Source organism: Olea europaea, chromosome 16 (genome assembly GCF_002742605.1).
Source record: "Olea europaea var. sylvestris chromosome 16, O_europaea_v1, whole genome shotgun sequence".
Classification (NCBI taxonomy): domain Eukaryota; kingdom Viridiplantae; phylum Streptophyta; class Magnoliopsida; order Lamiales; family Oleaceae; genus Olea; species Olea europaea.
The window spans coordinates 114300-132915 of NC_036252.1; the positions used below are offsets into that span (position 1 = coordinate 114300).

Consider the following 18616-nt stretch of genomic DNA (forward strand, 5'->3'; position numbering starts at 1 on the left):
AATGAGCCCATTTCACAAATTTGGGCCTAAATCAAACACAAAACCTTAAACAAGCCCAAGCAATACAAATAAATCCAACCCAACTGAAATTAAGCCCAAACCCAAGTAATAACTAATACCCAACCCACTTAATTAATAACCCAATTAATTGAATTAATAACCCAGCCCAAACCCATAATCCATTACAACCGACCGAACGTTGTGGAAGACGGCGACTGGGTTGGTGGCTGGCTCGACGAGGGACTGGGTTAGAAGACGGTGACTGGGTTGGTGGACGGCGATTACTGGAGCAGCCGGCAGTTTGCTGGCGGCTGTTGGCGGTGGCGAGGCTGGGTTCCGTTCCGGGCAGGTTGGTGGAAGATGGCGGCTGAATGTTTCTTGTTTTATTTTTTATTTTTTTATTTTTTTGCTGCAACAGATTCTGGAATGGTTGCTGTCGGTAAATTTTCAGTTTGTGAGTTGGGAAGGTGGAAGCGGTGGAGGAGAAACTGAATGATTCATTTATAGGCGAAGGCGGCTGGTGATTGTCTGGCTGGTTGTATCGGCTTCTGCTGGTCGTGGGGTGTGATAGGAAAAAGCCTTTGTTTCAATTGTTGGCTGTATTACCGGTAAGGTGATTGTCTGTCGAGGGCGGGGCTGGGGTCTGCAGCAAACTGAGTATTGGCTGCAGCAACGGGTCCTGTATTGATGCTGAGTGAATTGCTGTCCAGGGTTTGCTCTGATACCAATTTGATGTAGGGAGGTTAATAGTTCAGTAAATAACAGGAAGAGATGGGGGAGGGAAGAGAAGAAGAAGACAGAGACGGGAAGAGAGGGGAACGGCTGCAAAGCCAACTCTTTATTTCATCAAATTCATCAATCCAAAATAACAAACCAAGATAGGTTTAAATAATAAAAACCTAGAAATATAGGGCCAAGCCCATTATTTAAGTCCTAACTAAAATACGTAAACTTAAATAAAAGTCCAACTGAAACAATAATAAAAGGATGTCCTCATCAGGACGCACCTGAGTCAATAATCTAAGGAACTGTGGATTGAGTAGTTGTATGTACTGCTTTCGAAGAATTACCTTTGTGAGCTAGTGAACTTGACGGACCCGATGATTGGAAACTTGAAAACATTTTATATAGTTGCTCCAATTGTTCAGGATTGAATGCATCGCTCTGAGTGGAGGTACTCTTCTCTTCGATAGGATCAACAACCGCTTGGTAACCTCAATTCCTGTTATTTTGTCTTGGTTTCAGTCAGATGGTTTTCCATGTAGTTCTTAACATGTATCTGCTTTATGCCCCGGTTTACGACAGTGATCGCACCATGGATGTCCCTTTTGTTGTTTTGGGCCGAACCCATTAGTGGGTGTTCCTTTGGAGCCCAATTCGATTGATCCAAGTCCTTTAGCTCTATTTAATGCTGGCCCTCCAGGTAATTGGGCTGAACGAAACCCTTTAGTTAATTGGATCGACCCACCAAGCCCACGTTCTGTTGAAAATAACGCAGACCCAGTTTCCTCTTCAAGCCCGGTGGTCTTACCTTCTCGAAGCATCACTCCTCGTCGGTTTTCTTCTCTGCGAACCTCAGCGAAGGCTTCGCGAAGTTACGGTAGGGGTTGCCGGCCAAGGACTCTTTCTCTCACATCATCTAATTCCCTATTAAGCCTGGCCAGGAACTCGTATACCCGTTCGTTTTCAATTTTCTTTCTCTACCGTACACTGTCGGTCGGACAGTCCCATTCTTCGTCAACATTGTGATCGAGTTCCTACCTGAGTGAAGACATCTCCAGGTAGTAGTCTGTCACATCTCTCTCCCTTTGCTTCGTCTGCCAGAGTTTCGTTTTGATCTCAAAATTTGTGAAGAATTTTCAGCATCTGAATACATGTTACGAACAGTATCCCACACATCCTTTGCTGTCGGTAGAAACAAGTAAGTCTTTCCAATCAGAGGTTTCATGGAATTAACTAGCCACGCAGTCACTATTGAATTTTCCGACCTCCATTTTTGTAGAAGTCCGACGTCGGTTGAGGCGGGCTTTTTCTTTTCTCCGGTAAGATAACCTAGCTTTCCTTTTCCGTCGACGATGAGTTTTATTGACTGAGCCCATTTTCGATAATTTTTTTTGTTCAACTTTTCGACTGTGAGTTGAAAGGAGGAATTGTCGAGTCCACCGGAGCCCAAGGTGGAAAGGGATTCAAGTTCACTGTTTTGTGTTTCTGAGGTTGTCGACTCCTTGCTATTGGCGGTGTTTTCTTCCATTGATTTTGTGGTTAGGTAGAAATACACCCTAGCTCTGATACCACGTAAATTGGAACTAAAGAATAGATGAATTATACAACACTTTCTCACACTTTAATTGTAATCTTAGAGCCTCAATATATAGCATAGGAAGAGGGACCAACAATGTAACTTCCTATACATGGAAAAGAGAAAAATTACCTAATCTAAACAAGGTTATACAATCATACATAATTAAATCCTAATTATCCCATAATCTCGGAATATCTACAATTCTTAATATGTGCAGATATGCCTGCGGACACGATTGAAGAGGAAAGAAACATGTGTACATTTGTCCTAATAATTATTCCTTTCATGCAGGCTGAAATCCTCGCAAGATATAAACCCGTTATCAATTCAACATTGCTGATACCCAATCTGAGGCAAGTGGAAGAGATGGTTACAAAATCTCTAGAATATTTCAAGAGCACTCGACATATTATCCTTTACTATGAGGACATAATAAAGAACAGAACTGTAAGATACCTTACATTTTATTTCCTAAATAGACGTTTCACGCATGTTTGGATGGGAGTGTTTCGTATTTCACTGGATGTCTGGGCAGTATTAAGGAAAAAAAGAAGCTAGAATCTTGTTTATTATATCAAGCAGTGCAATACTGCTTGCCAAACATGCATTTAAATTTTTTGCCTTTAAACTCACATTTTTCTTTATTTATCTGTCAGAAACTGTTAGACGTTCAAGATTTTCTACGAGTTCCTCGAATGGATCTAAATAGTCGCCAGGTGAAGATACACAAAGGGTCGTTATCTTTGCAAGTTCAGAATTGGGATGAAGTTGAGAAGACACTCAAGGGAACACAGTACGAGAGCTTTCTATACGAAGACTACAAAATGTCATAGCCAGTACATATTGTATGTATAGTCAGTTGCTTAGCTTATTTATTCATTTTTTTCCACTCCAGAAGCTAACCGAGCTTTTCCCTGTTAAAGTTTTGGCCACAACTATACAAGTTGCTTTCTTTTCGTTTTGACTTTGGAAGTCATCTGTAGCTTAAGCTGGATTAAGAATGGAATTTGTAGTCGTACCTTGTTATATTGATTTGTTCAAAGGAATATGCATGTATATACACTGGATGCCCCTATCTGTACTCTGATTGGACAAATTCTTGGCATTTAGAATAATTCCTTTTTATGCCTTATGTGCTGTAAATAATAGTTTCACTCTGCAACCACATTGTAGTATTATATTGTATTGGGGTTTATGATAAGGATTATGCTCCATTTACAAACTTTTTTAACAAAATTGTTTACCCACTACTCACAATAGGAGGTGGAGTGAGCCAACAATTTTTGAATTCACATAGGGGCCGCTTGTTTATGAGAGTAAGTAATTCATTTTGCACGCATTTGTTTGTACATATATATTTATCCTTATGATAATAATGGGGGCCTCCCCTCTTTTTGTAAAAAAACTTAGAAACCTCCCCTTTTAACATAAATTCTTTATTCTGCCCTCACCTCCTTGTGCTCTGTATTTATACACTCGTTGTCTTAATTTTAAGGTTTTTCTATATATACATTAGGTTTTACACCGTGGTGTACATAATGTTCAAGTGAAATTTTATTATTGGCCAGTAAAAAGATTGTTTTTCCATCGGCCAATGATGAATTGCCACTTGGACATTATGTGCACCAGGGTGTACAACTTGATGTACATATAGAATAATTCTAATTTTAATTTATATAAAATAAACTGTTTTAATTTTAAAAGTTTGTTTTTTAATGTTTTTGTACAGAATGATTCCATCTTAATAAATTTTGTAATTGTGATTTCTCATGATTTTTTTTCATATTTAATGTTAACATAACATTAGTTAATATTTTAGTGTAAAAGTCAGGAGTATAAAAATATAAGATTAAATGAAATACTATTAAATCTGTAATAAAAAAATATTCAAAGAATTTTCAGTTAACTTTATCATGTTATTCGAGAACATTTATTTATTGTTTTTGAAACTCAAAAAGAATCTGCCATCATAATATGTGAACAACCAATAACAGTTTATATTTATTTCATGAATAATAAATTGTGTGTTATTTCTAAGTTATTATAGAGGAAGTAGATAGCTTTCGTAAATAAGAGCTCATTTAAATTTATCTGTTTAGTAGCAATTTTTCATCCAAAAAAATCAATTTTTTGACCATCATTTTACTATTTCAGTCATCATTTTTTATTTTTTCACTCACAAATAATATCTATTTTTCTCTCTAATGATCAAAAAATTAATTCTCATAAACTTAAAATTTCGATAATTAATTTTGGTATTAGATTGGACCTCTAGAACATATTAATCATGGACAATCTTTGTTGACCCAAACATTTTGACCAGCACCAACAGGCCCTAAATTTGGGCATGCTAACCATTTATCAAAGATAACCCTAATTTGTCTTTGACCCAGTCAAAGGTAACTTGTACCCAGTTCCAATACAGTCAAAGTACAATTCACTGAAGCACAAGTTGATCGATGGCTTTCGATTTCCTACACCAATACAGGCCCCACATTCACCACCGTGTATGAGCTGGAACAACAAGTGGCTTCTCATCGTTAATCTACGGTCATTATTAGACCTCGACAATCTAACGTTTTAAGCTAAGACCTCGTTTAAATCAATGTGCCATGTTTAAATCTGCCCAGAAAATTTAACTGGAGGTCATTCACTTTACATATTTGTTTCGATTTGATCATTTGATTTATTTTTGTTTTCAATTTGACAATTCAATCTATAATGATTACTAAAAGTGATGGAATGTATTGACATGATTGACAAAAATAGTGACCTAACAAAATGAACCAAAAATAGTTTGCATCATTTTCCACTTTACTCAAAGGTGTGAGATTTTTGTATTTTTTTTGGATCCAAAAGAACTTGTGATGCCAAAAATAAAGTTGGTTCATGAACGCAATTTCTTAGGTTAAAAAATTGGTTAGTTTTAATGATAATTATAGATGAAATAATTGAATTGAAATAAAATATATGTTGAATGATCAATTAAAACAAATTGACATAAACAAAAACTACCTTCATTGGATCCTCCAACTATAAGATGCTATTTTATTTTTGGTAGAAAGAAAGTCAAAATTTTACATTACTATTAATTTATCACTGGATTTTAACTCTAGAAGATTACTTGAATTGGGTCGTCAAATTTAAAGAAGTTGACACATATATCAACTTTTAGCTAGAATGTCAGTTGAGTTCTTAAGCTTCTACATTTAGGGTTTGTTTGAACCCTATTTTTTTGGGATAATATATTTTATAATACTGATTTTTTTAAGAATGTTTGGTTAAAAAGTAGAAAAAAGTTTTGAATTCAAATGTAAAAATAATTTTATTGAGAGAACGTTGTAAAAAATGAGTTCGAAAAAAATAATTCTGAAATCAAATAGGAACGTAGTAGACAAAAGTTTGAAACTTTTGAAAGGATCTACAATCTAATCTAGTATAATGTTTAAACTCGATTAAGAATACAAGTTAAGTGATCAAATTTAAATAAATAATGATTATCTTTTAGGATTTGAGTCGGAATCTAAGGTTTTTTGTTTAAATCAGGGGCTGAAGTTCACGATCTAATCTAATTATGAGGGTCGAATAGCTAATGATTTTCATTATAAGAGTTGGGTAACTAAAATGATATAAACTTGTAATTGGAGGACCACGTACTAAATTTTCTCTACAAATCCACCCTAGATCCATAATACTTCTTCCTTTATTAATCTCTAAGCCGACTTTGACCTCCCTCTCTTTCCTTCTCTTTGAAGCCTGGTTTTTCCGACCAGGTACCTCTACTCTCTCTCTCTCTATAATACACGGCTTGAGGGAGAGGTAATTCGGAGAGATTTTTTAAAAATGAACGGCGGAGATTCCAATGAACAGCATCAGCAACAGCAACAGCAGCAGCAGCAGCAATGGATGGCGATGCAACAGTACCAGCAGCAGTGGATGGCGATGCAATATCCGGCGGCGGCAATGGTGATGCAGCAGCAGATGATGTATAATCAGCATTACGTGCCGTACTACCATCACCAGCAGCAACAGTACCAACTGCACCAGCAGCCGCTGCAGCAGAAAGAGAATAATCAGATTCAAAGCTCAAGTGAAGATAACAAGACGATCTGGATTGGTGATCTCCACCAGTGGATGGATGAAGGTTATATACAGTCTTGCTTTGCTCAAACCGGCGAGGTATTGTTTTTTGTTTATTCTGACTTCTCTTGTGGATTTGTTGAATAATTACTAGTTGTGTTTTATGAAGTGAATGATTGTGTGGAGTAATTAATGCGATCTAATACTTCTTTTTCCTTTAATAGAAGTCTACAATTTGCTTTCTTGAAATAAAACGTCAGCAGATTTCAGATCTCATTTAATACATGTGGCAAAACAGAGAGGAGATATATGTACCTCTTTATCATAGAAAGGTTTTGAATTCTAAATAATTCTGTCTAGGGCAAGATGTTAAAAAGCATTTGAAGGTGGGGTGAATGCATCATGCTGATAAGTCTTTGGCTTTCCCTTTAAATTCTTGATTAAGGTTTTGATCTTTTGAATGATTGATGTGTGTACAAATGTACAGGTAACTTTAATTGAGTTTTTTGGCCTTCACTCAAATCTATCTATACTCGAATTTGTCAATTGACACTTAAAATTTATTATCTGACCTTTGATTGAAGAGTGAATATCATCTGAGTGCATTAAATTCTTTTTAGGGAGAGTCCAGCTTATAGTCCATTAGCAGTACATTATATGTCACTTTTTTTTTTTTTTTTTATAGTTTTTGTCACTTTTTTGACTTTTTTTCCCTTTTTTTTTTTTTTTTTTTTTTTTTTAAAAGTGTATGTTTTGTCCTTTTTTAATTATTTTAGTTCTTGGAGATCTGAATCAGAAATAAGATTTTGAATTGTACTTTCAGTGTGATATAAAGGGGTATATATATGAATTCTTTTTGAAGACTTGAGGCATATTATTGTCTTAGGTATGATACTTCTTTCCTTTTATTTGACTTTCCTTGGTAAAGCATCTAACAAATAAGAAACTACTGTAAGATAAAGGCAGCTTCATCCTGTTATAATTGTACGCAGTATAGAGCCATCGTTGCCTAACTGTAGCATCTCAGGCACTACAGGTAGATAGAGGGGTTATCACTCCCTTGTCCTATGTGCTCAGCATTCATGAGTGATGAGTCCATGAATAGACTGTGTTTCCTTGTCTTCCTGCCTTTTACATGTTCATTTGACAATATTTTTATCCTGTATTTAAGTGATTACCATGATCTTAGAAAGAGGATAGGGCAATGATCCAACATGTATCTGCTACATCCACACTGGTTTTATAGATAAATCTTTGTTGGCAAGCTGTTTGCTTATAAAGGTCAATGGCATTACAGGACACACCTATCATGCTAGCAACTGAGCTATTTCCCTATGCTTTAGAACACATATCAGCAATTTATTACACATTTTCCAGGTGCCACCAATGGACTAGAGGTGGAACAAGTATTTTACAACTTTTCATGCGCCAACTATATGCCTCATATGTGCTTGACTAGGAAAAATTCTAAGAGGAATTTATTGAGCCTCGGAACAAGCTGCATCTAATAGGGTGTTGATGATAATTTTGTGTTAGAGTTCTGGTGGCTGCACTGGTGATTGTCATCTGAGGCATGATAACTAGAATAGGATATAAGTGAGAGAAGTCTTATTTTTTCTGTCTACACTGTAGACCCCTTTCATCTGAAAATTGTAAAATTTTGATTACCATATTTGATAAAGTTTTACCTTTACCCAAAAAGAGGAAAAAAGAAAGGGAAAGACTGTTTGTCTTTGAAATGCAGACAAACAAACAACCCATCCTAGTAAGTAATAAGCTTGCTATTTGTAATCCGAGTTCAGGTAACGTTTTCTTTGGAATGCTTCATTCTTTATAGTTTACCTTATTGGGAGGGTAGGTGGGGGCAAAAATTACATTTCAAGCTATGAAGCATGGACACTCCTACTAGAACAGTGCGTCCATGTCTAACACTTGTCATGTTGAACAACGACACTCTTCGAACACTCCAGTACGTTTCCGAGAAGTCACGTGCTGTGTCATCCTATTTATAGTTTTTAAAATTTCGACTCTCAAGGATACTTTAGGCACACTCTTCGGGCACGTTTCGGACATGCTATTTGTCGTGTTCCATATTAAATAAAGAGATAATACATACACATGTAAATATTAAAGAATTTAAATCGATGTATTCTGACGTATTTGTGTCCTTTTTTCAAATCACATGTCAGCGTGCTGTGTGCCTGTGTCCTTGCTTTTAAGTTTTAAAGGAAAAGATTGTGCTGCAGTAATTGAAATTGGGATCTGTTTTAAAGGAACAGGCACTGCCTCATTTTCTTATGTTTCCAGATTCCAGTCATAAGCACCTCTTTCCATTTGTTCCTTACAAGAGTTACATAGTATTGTAATCGTGACTCAATTTTACAGTCTGTAAGAAAGAGTTAATTCTCAACAGGGAAAAATATATTATCCTCCGGAAAAGGGTAAAATATCCTAGATTCGCTGTAAATTGTCATTTGTATAAAAGCAGTTCCCAATTGCTAACTCCCTACTGAGATTGTTTCACCATATGATAAATTGCAAAAAGGGCAATGACATGCAACTATTGCCATTCTCTTTATGTTGAATGCTTTGGGAATACCTCCTACAAGTCAAGTACTGGAGAGCATCATGTTTCTAGTAGCACTCTATCAATGCTGTTGTATATAGACAAGTATTTGTGTGTAGCGCGCACAGATGATTTATCTTTGTTACTTATGGTTTTTTGCCTCGTATGATTTCTTTTATCATCTTTGTTGGACAATGTAAATTGTTGAGAATGAATAGTGCATACTCATTGTAATTAATTTTGTTTGAGTTAAATGTCTTAGGTACCTTAAAGAAAAAACAAAGAAAAATATAGCACTCTGTAAAGGCATGAACATATGAGATCTATGAGATCCATAAGGTGTAATTTCTCCATCTTCTTGTTTGCATGATGCATATGGATGTTGCTCTTCTTCGTGGTTGATATGTGGCAGCAGAATCATAAAATTGAGACTGAAACTTCTATCATGTGCTGAGGATATCACTTAAGCCTTTTTCATTTTAGGTTTAGCACCTGTTAGATCATGATCACTTCTGATATACAAAAAACATGCAGGTTCTTTCTGTTAAAGTTATTCGCAATAAGCAAACTGGTCAGTCGGAGAGATATGGATTTGTTGAGTTCAGTACTCATGCAGCTGCTGAGAAAGTACTTCAGAGCTACAATGGTACCATGATGCCAAATATAGATCAAACATTTCGCCTAAACTGGGCAGCCTTTAGCTCGGGTGATAGGCGGCCTGATGCTGGCTCTGGGGGCTTTGGCGGCTCTGGTGGCTCTGGCTCTGATCTATCAATATTTGTTGGTGATTTGGCTTCTGATGTTACTGATGTGCTATTACATGAAACTTTTGCTAGTAGATATCCATCGATCAAAGGTGCAAAAGTAGTTTTTGATTCAAATTCTGGCCGCTCAAAAGGTTATGGCTTTGTGAGGTTTAGTGATGAAACTGAGAGGACACGAGCCATGACCGAAATGAATGGTGTGTATTGTTCTAGTAGACCTATGCGAATTGGTGTTGCAACCCCCAAGAAACAATCGCCTCAGCAACAGTATTCTTCACAAGGTGTAACCTGATAATTCCTTTTCTGCAATTTTTTTGTCCTCTCTTTTCTATGTTATACCTCGTGTTTTTTCATGAATATGTAGTCTTGAAAGCTGTGGAATTTTTCTAAAGAGGTATTTTTCCTCTGATCATTAGTCTTATGAACTCAAAAGGTTCTCTCTTAAAGAAAATTCATTTACACGCTGTCAATTAGAACTGAAAATAATATGTGTACTAGTACTGATTCCAAATTCTGACTTTTCTTTTTCTTCAGCTGTAATACTTGCTGGTGGTTATGCATCCAATGGTGCTCTGCCACAAGGTTCTCAATCTGAAAACGACTCATCAAACACAACTGTGAGTCTTGCTGCTTGTAGGACGTTTGTTGTCAGAAATTTATATAGATCATTAATCGTTGTTTGTTGTAGATATTCGTGGGTGGACTTGACTCTGATGTAACAGATGTGGAGCTCAGACATTCTTTCATGCCATTTGGTGAGGTTATCTCCATTAAAATACCAGCTGGAAAAGGATGTGGATTTGTACAATTTGCAAACAGGTAATGCTGTGGTTCTGGTATTTCATTGTTAAAAAACCAGCCAAGGGCAACATAAATTGATGAGAGTGGAGCATATTGTTCATATGTATTGTTCACGTGTGTTAATATCAATTATTATCAATTTTATGATTGCAAAAACACGGGTAACCTTGTTGCTTGGGGGTTGGGGGATGTAGACAACTGAAGCTACTTGTATTTTTCAACATCTTTTGTCAATATAAGAGAGTAGCCTGCATGGTAAATTAGAAACCAAGTTTGAGTTCTTGTTTCAAAATTGAAAATTCAAGCTGGGTTTAGTAACTAATTCATTTTGTAAGAAGTGTTAATGTTCTAATATTTATTGAAAAGTCAGTTCACAAATTATTCAGCATATTAAAGTGAACCTACTAGCTATAGTTGATCTGGCTGTAAGTTTTCTTCAAACGCTTGGTTTTGGAACGAATTTACTACCACTTGACTTTTCTATTTCGACAGAAGCAATGCAGAGGATGCAATACAGAGATTAAATGGAGCTGTTATTGGCAAGCAGGCAGTTCGTCTTTCTTGGGGACGAAATCCAGGAAACAAGCAGGTAAAATCTTTATTTGTGGATGAAATCATGTAATCAGGATATATTATTTTTATTGCTGTTTTCTATTTCAGTAGGAAGTGATAGTTATTTCCGATAACAACTAACAGCTTCAGTTCATTGTTACACATGGTCCAAAAAACATTCATCTCAAATTCTTGAGTTCATGATTGCTTGAAATTATGATACTAAATGCTTTAGGTTTACAAGTCAAAAAATGTTTCGTTAGTTGTTTGTAATGTGTGGATCTACATGCCAGAAAAATATAGAATTTTTTTGTTTCCCAGTTCCAGTAATATTTCTGTGTTTTTACAAAAATCTTTTCTACTGTCATATATATATGATATCATTTGATTTTTGAACTCTCTGCAATTTTGTTTTCTGAAAACATCTTATTCGGGGGGAAAGAAAAATGAGTTGAAAATGTTTTCCACTACAATCTTGAAAACTGTAACTTATATTCTGGGCTTCCTGTTGCCATACTTAAACTGAGTTGAACGTTTTCACTCTATCAAAATTTGCCTACCTCAACCCCCTCAAAAGAGGAAATTGTATACTATTGTATACTGATAAGCCACCGATACACTTCACCTATTCTAGAAGGATCAAGAAGGGAGGGAAAACAGAATCTGTTGGAAAGCATGTGCTGGGGGAGAAACAATTAGGAAATTAGCTATAAATAGAGGTAGAAGCTAGTAGAGAAGGCAGGCAATTAACAAGTGAGGAAAGAGGTCGAGTATTAGTTCTGTTTATGTAATTCTCTTCAGCTCTTCTTCAACAAAAGATCTATTTTAATATCTCACTCAATTCTTCTATAGTTTGAATCCTATCAAATTGGTATCAGAGCACGTGTATCCTGATGGCTCAGAAAAACAGAAGGCAAGATAGAAACCATGGAAAAAGAGTTGGAAGAAGTAAAGACCGAGCTGCAAAGGCTACCAGGCTTGGAGCGGTCGACGGAACACTTGGCTCAGAACATAGACAAAATGATGCAGGCCTTGGAAGAAATAGAAGGACAGTAACAGCCCTCTCAAATCCGAAGTCGGGGTCAAATGGGAGTTTGGAAGGCAATAGGTTAGGAAGTATTACCAGAGGGCAGATACCTCCGGGAACCGTAAGTATCAACGAACGATGGAGCGGGGAAAATGGTCGGAAGGTTCTGGGGAAGCCAGCCAGGGGAAAATATCAATCACCACAGACCAGGAAGGAGGGGACAGTTGGCGTCGAGTGAGGAAGCCTGAAATGCCCATTTTCAGTGGGGAAGATCTGGATGGGTGGCTCTTCCATGTGGAAAGGTACTTTGAGGTCAATGGACTGACGGAGCGGGAGAAAATGGGAGCAATTGGAGTAAGTTTGGAAGGCGACGCTCTCTTGTGGCTCCAATGGACAGAGGCAAGGAGAGCATTCTAGGACTGGCAGGAGTTTCGGAAACAACAACTACTGCGTTTCCGGCCAACCTAGGAAGGTAGCCTTTGTGAGAAGTTTTTGGCGGTGAGACAGGAAGGATCGGTGGTGGAATTTAGGAGAGCGTTTGAGGTATTGGCCGCCCCGTTAAAAAATCTCTCCGATGAAGTATTGGAAAGCACGTTTGTGAATGGGCTACTACCCGAAATCAGAGCTGAAGTGTGCTTATTAGGCCCTAAAGGATTGAGCCAGATAATGGAGGTGGCCCAAAAATTTGAGGACTGAAACTTAGTAGTTAGAAACGTTAAAGAAACATTGACCCAGAAAAATCTCAGAAATTCCCCAAACTCAATCAAGGCAGGAACGTTCCCTACGCAAACGGTAGAAGAGAAGCACCCATAAAACGTATGACTGATGCGGAGTGGAGGTCGAGGCGAGAGAAGGGTCTATGCTTCCGTTGTGAAGAGAAATATACGATCGGCCACAGGTGTAAGAACCGAAAGCTTCGTGTATAGTTGGTGCAGGATTGCAAAGAAGGAGTTGTTGACTTTGAAAATCCGGTGGAGCCGCTGCCACTGGAGGTAACGGGGACGGTAGAACTATCGCTCAACTCTGTGATAGGGCTAACCACTCCGGGCACCATGAAATTAAGAGGCAAAATTGGGTCACAAGAAGTGATAGTGTTGATCGATTGTGGGGCGACCCATAACTTTATTTCTCTGGAAGTGGTTCGAAAAATAGGACTTCCAATCACAGTGACCAACAATTATGGGGTCATGGGCACGGGTGAGTTAGTTACGGGAAAAGGGATGTGTAAATGGGTAGTATTGGAATTGCAAGGGTTGACAATTATAGAAGACTTTTTGCTATTGGATCAGGGCAGCACAGGCGTTGTTTTGGGCATGCAATGGTTAGGCACGTTGGGGCGCATGGAGGTCAACTGGAAGATGTTAACCATTAAATTCCGAATGGGGGATGACCGGTTGACTTTAAAAGGTGATAAGTGGCTAAATAAATCAGGGATTTCTTTGAAAACAATGATGAAAACACTGTAGAAGGAGGGGGCAAGGGGTATTGGTGGAAATAAGCGATGAACAGGAAGAAGGGAAATTAAGGAAATTGGCAGTAGAACCACTTGCAGGGTTGCTAAGGCTGTTGCAACACTATGCGAAAGCATTTGAGGAGACAAGAGAGTTGCCTCCAGCCCGGGAAATAGACAATGCCATTCCTTTGAAAGAAGGCTTTGAACCAGTTAGTGTCCGGTCTTTCTATTACGTGCACTTCCAAAAAAATGAGATTGAGAGAATGGCGAAAGAAATGCTGAAGGCTAGGATCATTCAACCCAGTGTCAGTCCCTTCTCCAGCCCAGTGCTACTCGTAAAGAGAAAAGATGGAAGTTGGCGATTTTGTGTCCACTACAGGGTGTTGAACAAGGTAATCATGCCAGACAAATTTCCAATCCAGTAATTGATGAATTGTTAGATAAGCTTAGGGTGCAACAATATTCCCAAAATTGGACTTGAGGTCTGGCTATCACCAGATAAGGGTTTGGAAGGAAGATGTGCATAAAACAGCTTTCAGGACTCACGAAGGGCACTATGAATTCTAGTTATGCCGTTTGGCCTCACCAACGCCCTGGCTACATTTCAGTCCTTGATGAACCAGGTATTTAGAAGTTATTTGAGAAAAGTTCGTTTTGGTTTTTTTTTTAAAATTTTTTTTTTTTTTTTTTTTTTTTTTTTTAATGATATCTTAGTGTATGGTAAGGATGTGACATCACATGAGCATCATTTGGAGGAAGTGTTCATCGCTTTAGAAAGGCATTAGTTGAGCGCAAACAAAAAGAAATGCCTGTTTGCTCAACCACGGATAGCATACTTCCTCTTGAAAGTTCTCTCCCTTCATTGATTGATCTCGTTCCCACTGAAAGAGAAGAGAAGGTTCCCTCTACTTCAAGGGGAATCGAAGAAGGCACTGAAAGAGAGAGTGAAACTGGGGCAAGAAGAACTGAAGGCTCAAAAGATTCAATGATTGCTGTTGGTAGCCGGTCGATAAGCAGTAGCTACAGGATGAGAGCTAAGCTTGCCAGCTGCCAACCAAGCCAAGGTAATATTTCCATTTATTCATCAAAAGAGGCGTCCCTTTTGAGGCCAAAATTGGGTCACTTGGTTTCGGCTGAGCGAAAGATAGCAGATCTTAGCAAAATCACAGCCATGGTTAACTAGCCAACTCCTCGAAATTTGCAGGAACTTCGGGGTTTCTTGGGATTAATAGGCTATTACAGGAGATTTGTGGAAGGTTATGGCACCATCTTTTGGCCTCTCACCCAACAGTTAAAGAAAGATTCCTTTGGCTGGAACGATGAAGCGGAGGAGGCATTTGAACGGTTAAAGCTGGCTATGATCACGGTCCCAATTTTAGCTCTCCCTGACTTCTCGAAACCCTTCATCATTGAGACAGATGCTTCGAGTTGTGGGGTAGGGGCAGTACTCATGCAGGACCATCAGCTTATTGCATTTTATAGCCAAGTGTAACGACCCGGGTCTCTGTACCCAAGCCGTTAGCCTACGTACTGTCCGCTTTGGGTGGGCCCTGCGCTCACTTACCCCTCACGGCTTTCTGTCGCGTCCCCCAGAATTCGAACTCATAACCTTTCCCTTAAGCAATACTGGGACAAGTATTGTTTAAGGGAAAGATTATGAGTTCTCAAGTTAAGTATTGCTTAAGGGAAAGGTTATGAGTTCGAATCTTGGGGGACGCGACAGAAAGCCGTGAGGGGTAAGTGGGCGCAGGGCCCACCCAAAACGGACAGTACGTAGGCTAACGACTTTGGTACAAAGACCCGGGTCGTTACACTAAGCACCGTCAACAAAGTCTCGGTAGAAGTCCATCTACGAGAGGGAGTTGATGGCCGTTGTGTTAGCAATTCAGAAATGGAGACACTATGTATTAGGAAGGAAGTTTGTCGTTCGCATAGGCCAACGCAGCCTTAAATACCTCCTGGAATAAAGTGATACCAGGGGACTTCCAGCGTTGGGTGACCAAGCTGTTGGGATTCGATTTCGAGATCCAATACCAGCCGGATTGGAAAATAAGGCAGCTGATGCACCATCACACATTCCCACTCCTATTGAACTGAGGACACTCACCTTCTCCAAGCTGTTGGATGCACAGTTGATTGAGACTGAAGTGGAAAATGATCCATTGTTATCCAAAATCAAGAAGGACTTGCAGGGGGAACCGGATGCACACCCGCGTTACTGAATCCTTTAGGGGAAGTTGCTATACAAAGGGCGACTGGTAATCTCTCGGACTTCAGCCTTAATTCCCTCCCTGCTACACCAGTTCCACAGTAGCACGTTGGGAGGCCATTCCGGGTTTCTTTGCACTTTAAGCGACTGACCGGCAGCTTGTGCTGGACGGCGATGAAGGCGGATATCAAGAAGTTTGTTGCGGAATGTCCAGTGTGCCAGCGAAATAAGATCATGGCTCTATCTCCGGCAGGGTTATTACAGCCTCTACCGATTCCCCACCTCATTTGGGATAACATTTCAATGGGTTTTGTGGAAGGACTACAAATCGGGAGGGTACAATACCATTCTAGTCGTGGTGGATCGTTTAAGCAAGTACGCACATTTTGTGCCCCTTAAACACCTCTTTACAGCAGCTGGGGTCGCAACAGTTTTCGTCAAAGAAATTGTACGCCTCCACGGAATTCCCAGTTCCATTATTTCAGACAAGGACAAGGTGTTCTTAAGCCATTTTTGGACAGCTCTTTCGGATGCAAGATACTTTCCTTCGACGAAGCACGGCCTATCACCCTCAATCCGATAGGCAAATTGAAGTAATTAATAGATGCCTGGAAACTTATCTTCGCTGCTTCACGTACGATCAGCCCAAACGGTGGTAACCATCGCTCCCATGGGCTGAGTATTGGTATAATACAACGTTTCACTCTTCAACAAATACAACGCCCTTTTGGGCAATATATGGTCGGGACCCCCCTCCATTAATTCGCTATGGCAATCAAGTTACAGCTGTAGCGACGGTGGAACAGCAGTTAAAAGACCGGGATCTTCTCCTCCGTGCTCAAGAAAGGATGAAAAAAGAGGCGGACAAGCACAGACGTGATGTTCAGCTGGTGGTTGGGGACTTGGTTTATGTTAAGCTGCGGCCTTGCCGCCTTCGTTCATTGGCCAGGAAGGAGAATGAAAAATTGGGGCCTAAGTATTTTGGTCCGTTTGAGGTAGAAAATCGTATAGGGCCAGTTGCATATCGTCTGAAATTGCCTCCTGAATCTACAATACATCCTGTCTTCCACGTGTCACAGCTGAAGAAGGCAGTGGGGGCAACTGAGGCAAGCCAACTATTTCCATCTCAGATTGAGGCGAACCTTGAATGGGTTGTGGAGCCTGGGCTAGTCTTGGAAGAACGTCCTGGTGAAGAAATTCTGATAAAATAGAAGGGTCTACCTACGACCGACGCAACCTGGGGAATCAGCAGAAGCTATCCTCAAACACTTTCCAAGTTTCCACCTTGAGGACAAGGTGTCTTGGAAGCCCGGGAGTACTGATAAGCCACCGATACACTTCACCTATTCTAGAAGGATCAAGAAGGGAGGGAAAACAGAATCTGTTGGAAAGCATGTGCTGGGGGAGAAACAGTTAGGAAATTAGCTATAAATAGAGGTAGAAGCTAGTAGAGAAGGCAGGCAATTAACAAGTGAGGAAAGAGGTCGAGTATTAGTTCCGTTTATGTAATTCTCTTCAGTTCTTCAATAAAAGATCTATTTTAATATCTCACTCAATTCTTCTATAGTTTGAATCCTATCATATACTTAGTCCCCATCTTATCGCCCAAGTAGCAAGTTGATCCCCACCAGGAGTGTGTTGCTCTTCAATCTTTCACTATATTTGCATAATGACGAAGGAATTTTTTTCAATCTCCGTTAACCATCACGTGGTTTTCATATATCTAACTTCATGAAGATATATTATATTTTCCAACTTGGTCTGGTTAGCAAAAATTTGAAGTGAGATATGTTTCCATGAGGTAGCAACATGATGGTTTAATGGAGATGACCTCTTTTATTGGAAACAAATTATGCAATTATATTGTAAGGTTGAGAATGAATTTGTCCCTTTTGAAAGGTTGGGACAAACTTGCTAATTAGGCAATAAGTTTGGAACCAACGATGTGAGTTCCCCCCTTCCCCTTTAAGAATGATAAAAGAATAAGTAATGCGCCATTTCATCCTTTGGCTTTTACATCCCTCTCTTTTTGACTCTGTTTCAATTTTCTTCTTGTTTGGCAGTCGAGAATGGATGCTACTAACCAGTGGGGCGGATCTTATTATGGAAGGGAAGCTTACAATGGCAATGGGTATAATGCAGGTGCTGTTTATGTGGCATCAAATGGCCATGGGAACCACCAGCAGCCAGTTAGTTGAATTACTGAACATTGCTGATTGAGTTTATCAGAGACTAAATTAATATGTACGTTAGAAGTGTGGTATGTAGAACTTTGTAGCTGGATTTAATTTTATGAGGTGTGAGGATTTTTTGTGAACTTATTTTTGGAATTTTGAGGTGTCTTAAAAGAGTTTTTTTTTCATAATTATTCATAACAATTACTTATTTATTTATTCTTTTAGAGATTTATAATATTAATTACTTATATAATTTTCGTGTTTAATAGAAAATCTTTGAAATTTACCAAGTTCTCATAACTTGTATAAATAGCACCCTAAATTCAATGAGATTGTACTTGCATCACCAAGAGTATTCTCTAATGAGATTTGCATCCACAGCTTCTTTTGGTAGTTCTTAGTAAGCCTTGTGTGCCTGAACATTGAGTCGAACACGATTGAACTGACCAATTTTTTATGTTTGTCTTTGTTAATGATGTTCAGTACGATATACTAAATGTACTTGGGAACTTGACTAAAGTTATATTGGTAGATCATAGTTAACGTGTCTAGTTATGCTGTTAAGCGGGTATTATTTATCAAGAAAGTAAGGGGACGTGAGTTCTTGTGATTGCCTTATAACCGGGCTCATGTTTTCGATAGAGAATGTTTGGTATACTTGACGAGATAAGTCGAGAGATGATTG

At 38.8% G+C, this 18616-nt stretch overlaps 3 protein-coding genes across 4 annotated transcripts in view; all 3 read left to right on the forward strand.

Moving 5' to 3' along the window:
• The window catches only part of LOC111411587, a 14407-nt gene extending 10904 nt beyond the window's left edge, over positions 1-3503 (forward strand). Inside the window, exons 4-5 of one of the 2 annotated variants that reach the window (XM_023042092.1) lie at positions 2594-2749; positions 2959-3503. In XM_023042092.1, the coding sequence (XP_022897860.1) occupies positions 2594-2749; positions 2959-3135 (333 nt within the window). In that variant the 3' untranslated portion in view covers positions 3136-3503. The remainder of the gene's footprint in view (positions 1-2593; positions 2750-2958) is intronic. The other variant, XM_023042093.1, reaches the window with a different exon arrangement.
• A 2514-nt stretch (positions 3504-6017) lies between these two features.
• LOC111411588 (polyadenylate-binding protein RBP47-like) lies at positions 6018-18147 on the forward strand. Its single transcript, XM_023042094.1, has 6 exons — positions 6018-6481; positions 9483-9993; positions 10247-10329; positions 10401-10531; positions 11006-11102; positions 17818-18147. Exons 1-6 carry the CDS (start codon positions 6146-6148, stop codon positions 17950-17952), a joined length of 1293 nt encoding a protein of 430 aa, XP_022897862.1. The 5' UTR covers positions 6018-6145; the 3' UTR covers positions 17953-18147.
• Positions 14214-17811, forward strand: LOC111411590. Its single transcript, XM_023042095.1, has 2 exons — positions 14214-14609; positions 14750-17811. Exons 1-2 carry the CDS (start codon positions 14351-14353, stop codon positions 14866-14868), a joined length of 378 nt encoding a protein of 125 aa, XP_022897863.1. The 5' UTR covers positions 14214-14350; the 3' UTR covers positions 14869-17811.
• Positions 18148-18616: the final 469 nt, after the last annotated feature.